The sequence below is a fragment of the Sprattus sprattus genome (genome assembly GCF_963457725.1).
Source record: "Sprattus sprattus genome assembly, chromosome: 1".
NCBI classification, from domain to species: Eukaryota; Metazoa; Chordata; class Actinopteri; order Clupeiformes; family Clupeidae; genus Sprattus; species Sprattus sprattus.
The window spans coordinates 71,663,260-71,672,344 of NC_137920.1; the positions used below are offsets into that span (position 1 = coordinate 71,663,260).

General features: G+C 49.6%; 1 protein-coding gene across 1 annotated transcript in view; it reads left to right on the forward strand.

The window, feature by feature from the left end:
* Positions 1-331: 331 nt before the first annotated feature.
* The window catches only part of wwc1 (WW and C2 domain containing 1), a gene marked incomplete at both ends in the record, with an annotated part of 37,019 nt that continues 28,265 nt past the window's right edge, over positions 332-9,085 (forward strand). The window contains 2 exons of the mRNA XM_080854174.1: positions 332-450; positions 8,677-8,786. Coding sequence (XP_080710300.1) covers positions 332-450; positions 8,677-8,786 — 229 coding nt within the window. The remainder of the gene's footprint in view (positions 451-8,676; positions 8,787-9,085) is intronic.

Below are 9,085 nucleotides of genomic sequence, written 5' to 3' on the forward strand. Positions count from 1 at the left end.
GAAAAGTTACAATGGAAACTGTTCCGTTAATAATGGTGTCTTCAGATGGAAAATCACTTGATACATTTGATCAAATCATATCACAGAGAGCATGCAACGTGTAGCATCTTTAATAAAGGGAAAGGGGCTAACTGTAAGCCTGCCTGGACTGCTATGAATGAATGCGTTGTAAATCAAACCCCTCATCAGCTCATAAACTAATTCATGGCACCGACGACTTCAATGCTGTTTTTCGACATCTGCATCAGATTCATCACAAAACAAGAGATCGTTGGACTTCCGCTTACTCTAAAAAAAGGTCCAGAGGAAATTACATGGAGACTAGTTTGACATGCCAAGGAAGGAGTTACCGTTGCCGGAGGGTTGGGAAGAGGCCCGAGACTTCGACGGGAAGGTCTACTACATTGATCACATCAATCACGCGACAAGCTGGATTGACCCAAGAGACAGGTGAGTCCGTCAAGGTACCATCACATTTGTCCCGACAATGTTGTCTCGAATGCCAACCGCCATGACAACATGACAACACGCAGGCCACACACACTATGCATATTTGCTTGTGCACTACACAGGAGGATAATTTCTTCTTACATTAAACATATTGTCATAACACACTTTTCTATCATCTGATGTAACAAACTTAAATCCCGAGTTGTTGTACCAGCCTGCAGACTGTTTTCAACTCTGGATCGTAGTTGCAGCATGCACCCCTTTTAACCAATAACCCAAGACGGCCGGACTTTGAAACAAAATCACTCTGTTGGCCTAATGCTCAAATTCCTCAGATTATTAAGACTTTGTGGGCTTTGGTTTAAGAAAAATTCCTTGATGGTCCATTCAACATGGACTGTGCAGTAAGAAATGGTTTGATACTCCTAGTCAGAGTGTTGATGGTGTTCATAAATGTGACTAATCAAGCTATGTATCACCAAGCTATGTATTAACAAGTCAGTTTGTATTGGCAGACTTTATTTCGTGAGGTAGATGTCCGTGGTTATGGGACTGTGATGTGTGCTGTTAGTGATGTGTGCTGTTTGTGATGTGTGCACTCAGATGTAGTTTGGTTCTCGCTGTTCACCACAAAGGCAGGCAATGGAAAATGAGCCGCTTTCTCCCAACTCCTTTCACTGTCAGTGAGGGGGTTGAAGTGCACTAGGAGGAACTGCAAACTCTAACCAAGCGGGTGAAAGTAACTGTTCGTTCCTTTTGGAAGTGTAAAGGCCGTGTCTGCTCTTCAGCAAGTGTCACCGATTCTTCTCTGGGCAACCCCTTAGGCATTTTTGCTGATTGATTAGTTGCTGCTTGTGTTGTTTGGAGGTGAGTCTGCTTGCGGCAGTTGTAGCTACACACCACAACCCATCCTAGGTGCTGACACTAAGCCCCTTTCTTCCTCTCCTCTCCTCTCCTCTCCTCTCCTCTCTCCACTGTGCTATGAGCCGCAGGTGAAAGAGAGGTTCGCTAAGAACAGGGTGGCTTTGACTTGATGATGATGAATCCACATTAGACTACAAGCCCCTCACCTGTGCATAGTGAACTGCATGGGTCTGCGCCAGTGCAAGTCACGCCTCCACTCTCCAGCGCAGCTTGTTTACAATGCGAAAATGCCTGAAGAAGAAAAAAAAGGCCCTTGGGTTTTGGTTGCAGCAAAAACAATGCAACCCCTTGAGCTGGTGAAAGTGTTCCAGGCAGCCCTGGTCAAACCACATTCCTGCAACCGAACACCTGTCTGTCTGTCTGTCTGTCTGTCTGTCTGTCTGTCTGTCTGTCTGTCTGTCTGTCTGTCTGTCTGTCTGTCTGTCAGTCAGAGGCCTGTTATTGGTCACCTGCTTCACAGCTTAGGCTGAAAGATGCCATAAAACTGTTCAGTAGTAGCCTACTGTTAGTGTGGCATATCTGGGTGGATGGTGATTGATTAGTTAGTTAATTACTTTCCAATAGCAGCTGAATGGATATGGCTCTGGTTTGGCACAAGTCTGGCTGAACAGGTCTAGATGATTGCACTGGTGCTGCTGATATGTGGGCAGGCAGTTTACCAGGTCTAGAGGATTGCACTGTTTCGAGTATCAGCTGCTATGTGGGCAGGTAGTTTACCAGGTCTAGATGATTGTACCGGTTCGAGTGTAAGCTGCTATGTGGGCAGGTAGTTTACCAGGTCTAGATGATTGCACCGGTTTGAGTATAAGCCTCTGTGTGGGCAGGTAGATTGTAATTCCCCTCAGTTGCTCAGAGGAACTATATGAAACTAATGGGACTTTTGTCATGCAAAATGCACCTTTCCAAACAACCTGTATTTGCTGATCCTGTTCAAAGGAACTGCATTTATTGTAGGAGTTATCATTTCCCCCAGTGGATGGACCCTGGTGTGTGAAAGTGTGTGTGTGTCCCGCCGCAGCCTTGAGGAGTGTGTGTTATTCTGCGTGCTCCTTTGGACTGCCGCGGCCACGATGGCTCATAAACATTCCGTCAGGTAAAAGGAATGTTATCAGGGCGGGCGGCTGGGCAAACAGCGCTTTGTGATGCCGTGTGTGTGTGTGTGTGTGTGTGTGTGTGTGTGTGTGTGTGTGTGTGTGTGTGTGTGTGTGTGTGCGCGCGCTCTGTGCAGTGCTGTGCTGTGCTGTGCTGTGCTGTGCTGTGCTGTGCTGTGCTGTGCTGCTGTGAGTAGTGATCGGGGACAGGGGACAGGGGACAGGGGACAGGGGACGGCTCCCGGGCCGTTGCTTTATTGGCGAACCTTGAGCGGCTGCAGAGGCCGGTGGCTGCATCAGCCTCATAAAAGAGACCTGAGGAATTTCCAACGCCGCTCAATCAGAGTGTGTGACTCACAGGGCAGCTATGCCGCCGGCGTGTTTGCACTTGCGCGCATACACACACATACACATGCCCGCATACACACACACACACACACACACACACGCCCGCATACACACGCCCGCATACACACACACACACACACACACACACACACACACACACACACACACACACACACACACACACACACACACACACACACACACACACACACACACACACACACACACACACACGGCTCACAACGCCAGGGCAGTGGCCACTGTGGCACTGCCAGGTTGGTGTGTATTTGTATGTGATGGGACATTTGCAAAATGCACCTTATTTTCTATCTCTCTCTCTCTTTCTCTCTGTTTTTTACATGATCCCTCTTTCTCCCTCTCTCTTTTATAGCTTTCCTCCTCCTCTCTCTCTTCATCCCCCTCTCTCTTTATCCCTCCCCCCGCTATCTCTTTTTCCGCTATCTCTTTAGTCTGAGTTTGCCTGCCTTGGTGTTTATTAGTGAGGGAAGACCCTTGGCTTGTCATCTTCTGTGATGAAGTCATCCCCAAGTAGCATGGGGTGTGTGTAGCGCACGTGTTTGGGTTGGAATGTTTTCCTCTGCCTCGCGCCCTGCTATCTAACTGGAGATGCCCCTTCCCCAGCCCTGACCAATCACCTTTTATGTGTGTGTGTGTGTGTGTGTGTGTGTGTGTGTGTGTGTGTGTGTGTGTGTGTGTGTGTGTGTGTGCACGCCTGCGCTCATGTGGGCAAAGTTGGCTGGTAAAAAGGATGTCATTGTGCAGTTGTGTGTTTACACAGGTATGCTGGAGACTTTTCTCTGGGCTTACAAACAAACTGCGTGCTGTGCAGAGGGTGTGATGGAGCCGCTTCTCTTGGGTTCAGTGACCCTGCGGTGTACTTGTGTTAGCCCTCTGGACGCCTCACCCTCTGGTGTACTTGTGTTAGTTCTCTGGTGTACTTGTGTTAGCCCTCTCACCCTCTGGGGTACTTGTGTTAGCCCTCTCACCCTCTGGTGTACTTGTGTTAGTTCTCTGGTGTACTTGTGTTAGCCCTCTCACCCTCTGGGGTACTTGTGTTAGCCCTCTCACCCTCTGGGGTACTTGTGTTAGCCCTCTCACCCTCTGGTGTACTTGTGTTAGCCCTCTCACCCTCTGGGGTACTTGTGTTCGCCCTCTCACCCTCTGGTGTACTTGTGTTAGCCCTCTCACCTTCTGGTGTACTTGTGGTCGCCCTCTCACCCTCTGGTGTACTTGTGTTAGCCCTCTCACCCTCTGGTGTACTTGTGTTAGCCCTCTCACCCTCTGGTGTACTTGTGTTAGCCCTCTGGTGTACTTGTGTTAGTCCTCTGGTGTACTTGTGTTAGCCCTCTCACTCTCTGGTGTACTTGTGTTAGCCCTCTGAGTGGTGTGGTTTGGTGTGGTGTGGGACTTCCAGGTGTGTGTGTTGGGTTTTCTCGTGTTTTGTGGGGGCCTCTAGTGTTTCTTGTTCAGGGCGATCTTTGGGCTTTTCAGCACGGGACTCCCACATGATCTGGCTATGGGGGGATTTTCACTGGTGAGAGAGAGAGAGAGAGAGAGAGAGAGAGAGAGAGAGAGAGAGAGCAAAAGGTGGGGATTCGGAGGGAAGAAGGGAAACAAGAGATGGGTGGTGGAGGAGAGGAAAGGGGGATATGGAGAGATGAGAGAGGGGTGAAATGGTGGAGGAGAGGGGGAAGAGGTGGAGGATAGAGGAAAGAGAGGAGAGAGGGGGAAGAGGTGGAGGAGAGAGAGGAAAGGGGAAGAGGTGGAGGATAGAGGAGAGGGGGAAGAGGTGGAGGAGAGGGGGAAGAGGTGGAGGATAGAGGAGAGGGGGAAGAGGTGGAGGATAGAGGAGAGGGGGAAGAGGTGGAGGATAGAGGAGAGGGGGAAGAGGTGGAGGATAGAGGAGAGGGGGAAGATAGAGGTGAGGGGGAAGAGGTGGAGGAGAGAGAGGAGAGGGGGAAGAGGTGGAGGATAGAGGAGAGGGGGAAGAGGTGGAGGAGAGGGGGAAGAGGTGGAGGATAGAGGAGAGGTGGAGGATAGAGGAGAGGGAGAAGAGGTGGAGGATAGAGTTGGAAGAGGTGGGGGAGAGGGGGAAGTGGGGGAAGAGGTGGAGGATAGAGGAGAGGTGGAGGATAGAGGATAGAGGAGAGGTGGAGGATAGAGGACAGGGGGAAGAGGTGGAGGATAGAGGAGAGATAGAGGATAAAGGAGAGGTGGAGGATAGAGGAGAGGGGGAAGAGGTGGAGGAGAGGTGGAGGAGGATAGAGGAGAGGTGGAAGAGGTGGAGGAGAGAGAGGAGAGGTGGAAGAGGTGGAGGATAGAGGAGAGGGGGAAGATAGAGGAGAGGTGGAAGAGGTGGAGGAGAGAGGAGAGGTGGAAGAGGTGGAGGATAGAGGAGAGGGGGAAGAGGTGGAGGATAGAGGAGAGGGGCAAGAGGTGGAGGATAGAGGAGAGGGGCAAGAGGTGGAGGATAGAGGAGAGGGGGAAGAGGTGGAGGATAGAGGAGAGGGGCAAGAGGTGGAGGATAGAGGACAGGAGGAAGAGGTGGAGGATAGAGGAGAGGGAGAAGAGGTTGAGGATAGAGGAGAGGGGGAAGAGGTGGAGGATAGAGGAGAGGGGGAAGAGGTGGAGGAGAGAGAGGAGAGGGGGAAGAGGTGGAGGAGAGAGGAGAGGGGGAAGAGGTGGAGGATAGAGGAGAGGGGCAAGAGGTGGAGGATAGAGGAGAGGGGCAAGAGGTGGAGGATAGAGGAGAGAGAGGAGAGGTGGAGGATAGAGGAGAGGGGGAAGAGGTGGAGGATAGAGGAGAGAGAGGAGAGGTGGAGGATAGAGGATAGAGGAGAGAGAGGAGAGGGGGAAGAGGTGGGTTTTGTGGAATAGAGAGAGGAATGAAACATGAGAACTGTGGATAGATGAACAGGGGGGAGCTGGATGTAGAACACAAAGATGAAAAAGAGGATGTTAGGCGAGAGAAGAGAAAGGTGGATATTCTGATGCAGGAAGAGGATTTACCGGTAGAGAGAGGCAAACTCAACATGGGCTTGCTGGGGGACATTGTGTGTGCGTGTGCGTGTGTGTGTGTGTGTCTGCGTGTGTGTGTGTCTGCGTGTGTGTGTGTGTGTGCTTGGGAGCTTTTCTCCCGGCCGAGTTAAATTTAGAATGAGCCGCGGGGGTCTGTTCTCCCTCTCCTCCATTATTCATCGCCTAAAGGAGCCAGTTCAGTTTTCACTGTTCCCCGACCTGCCGGGCCCCGCCAGAGAGAGCCAGAGAGAGCCCAAACACGCCTCACGTTTCAGCACCACAGCTTTCACACAGAAAATACAGAGAATACTCATCGAGCTGTACAGTCAGCCAACTACAGGAAATACCCATAGAGCTTTACAGTCAGCCAACTACAGGAAATGCACATAGCGTCTACAGTCAGCCAACTACAGGAAGTACACATAGAGCTCTATAGTCAGCCAACTACAGGAGGTACACATCGAGCTCTATAGTCAGCCAACTACAGGAAGTACACATAGAGCTCTATAGTCAGCCAACTACAGGAAGTACACATAGAGCTCTATAGTCAGCCAACTACAGGAAGTACACATAGAGCTCTATAGTCAGCCAACTACAGGAAGTACACATAGAGCTCTATAGTCAGCCAACTACAGGAAGTACACATAGAGCTCTATAGTCAGCCAACTACAGGAGGTACACATATAGAGCTCTATAGTCAGCCAACTACAGGAGGTACACATATAGAGCTCTATAGTCAGCCAACTACAGGAGGTACACATATAGAGCTCTATAGTCAGCCAACTACAGGAAGTACACATAGAGCTCTATAGTCAGCCAACTACAGGAAGTACACATAGAGCTCTATAGTCAGCCAACTACAGGAAGTACACATAGAGCTCTATAGTCAGCCAACTACAGGAGGTACACATATAGAGCTCTATAGTCAGCCAACTACAGGAGGTACACATATAGAGCTCTATAGTCAGCCAACTACAGGAGGTACACATATAGAGCTCTATAGTCAGCCAACTACAGGAGGTACACATATAGAGCTCTATAGTCAGCCAACTACAGGAGGTACACATATAGAGCTCTATAGTCAGCCAACTACAGGAGGTACACATATAGAGCTCTATAGTCAGGCATCTAGACTGTATGAACACCGCTTCAGCTAACTGTAAGTATAGGTCACTAAGACAAACAAGGTCTTTGAACTGAAGGAGCCTCAGAAGAATTCCATACGTCATTCGGTCTAAATTGAAGGAGAGCTACCAGATAAGGGCACATATCAGTGGAGAGGTGACTTGGCTCAAAGGAATGTAACAGCTCCAATGGCCTCTCCCCCATGATGTGTGATGTGTGATGTTGCCATTAAGAGTCATTAAGAGTTACGGAAGGACTCAGCCACCGACTTTGCTTTGTAAAAGCCCAACACACACTGGCCTCCCTAGAGCACCTGGAGAAGCTGACAGGTGTGTGTGTGTGTGTGTGTGTGTGTTACATTAGCCTATGGATCCAAATGAAAGCATTTAAAGTGTGTGTGTGTGTGTGTGTGTGAGAGTTTGCTGCTAGTGGGCTTACTTATATAGTGTGTGTAGAGATGTTCTTTGTGGTGCATTGCATGTGTTTGAGGTATGAGTGTGTGTGTTTGAGTTATGCGTGGGTGTGTGTTAGAGTGGGCCTACTAATAAAGTGTGTGTAGAGATGTTCTTTGTGGTGCTTCTGCATGTGTTTGAGGTAAGAGTGTGTGTGTTTGAGTTATGCGTGGGTGTGTTAGAGCTGGCCTACTAATAAAGTGTGTGTAGAGAAGTTCTTAGTGGTGCTTCTGCATGTGTTTGAGGTATGAGTGTGTGTGTTTGAGTTATGCGTGGGTGTGTTAGAGCTGGCCTACTAATAAAGTGTGTGTAGAGGTGCTCTTTGTGGTGCTTCTGCTCCTCTGGCTGGGCGGGCGCCTGCTTCCTGGGCTCTCTGGGGCTGGAGGGTCAGAGTGCGTTGCCGCAGAAACCTCCAGGCGATTTGTTGACGGGGCTCGTGGAATGTCAGAGTCCCCCATTTCCGGCTATTGTTGCTTTTGCAAGCGTCCAAGGAGGTGAATGCATGCCATTCGTCTGGCAGCAACACCCCTTTCCTTTCCAGGGTGCACACACACACACACACTCACACACACACACACTCGCACACACTCACACACACTCTCATTCATACACACACACTCACACTCACACACTCACACTCACACTCAGACACACTCTCATTCATACACACACACACACACACACACACACACACACACACACACTCACACTCACACTCACACACACTCTCATTCATACACACTCACACACACACACACACTCACACTCACACTCACACTCACACACACTCTCATTCATTCACACACACTCACACACACACAGACTCACACACACACACTCACACACACACACACACACACACACACTCACACTCACACACACTCTCATTCATTCACACACACTCACACACACTCACACACACACACACACTCACTCACACACTCACACACACACACACACTCACACACACACTCACACACACACTCACACACACACTCCCAAACAAACCCTCTAAAACACACACACACACACACACACACACTCCCATTCACACACACACTCACATTTCCTCATAACTGGGAAACACACATAAAACTCCTACATGCACACATAAAGAGTGAAACAGGAGTAAAAGGAGCTTTAATGTATGTATGTAAATCTATATATTGTTTATGTTATGCCATGAGTGTGAGTTTTCCATTCCTTAATGAACCCTGTCCCCCCCCCCCCCCCTTGTGCTTTCCCAGGCAAACCAAGCCTCTGACGTTCGCCGACTGCATTGGCGACGAGCTGCCGGTGGGATGGGAGGAGGTGTACGACCCTCACGTGGGGGCCTACTACGTGGACCACAACACCAGTGAGTAGGAAGAGAGGGGCATGATGGGATATGGAGTCCTCCACAGCGGCACGCTAAGCACTCTCAGATGATGCCCTGATCGGGGCTGGAGCTCCCTGAGCCATGGGTTTATATACTTATGCGTCTATTTCACAAATTACATTCACTGGAGGGGTTGGCTTACTATGTTGCCCTGCTATGTTAATGCATGTAGGCTGCATTTGTATGTATTTTTTTTTATGGTTTTTTTTTTTTTTTCTGATTGTTTGACATTTGACTTCGCGTTAGCTGGCGTTTCATTCCATGTTTCGAGACTCAGT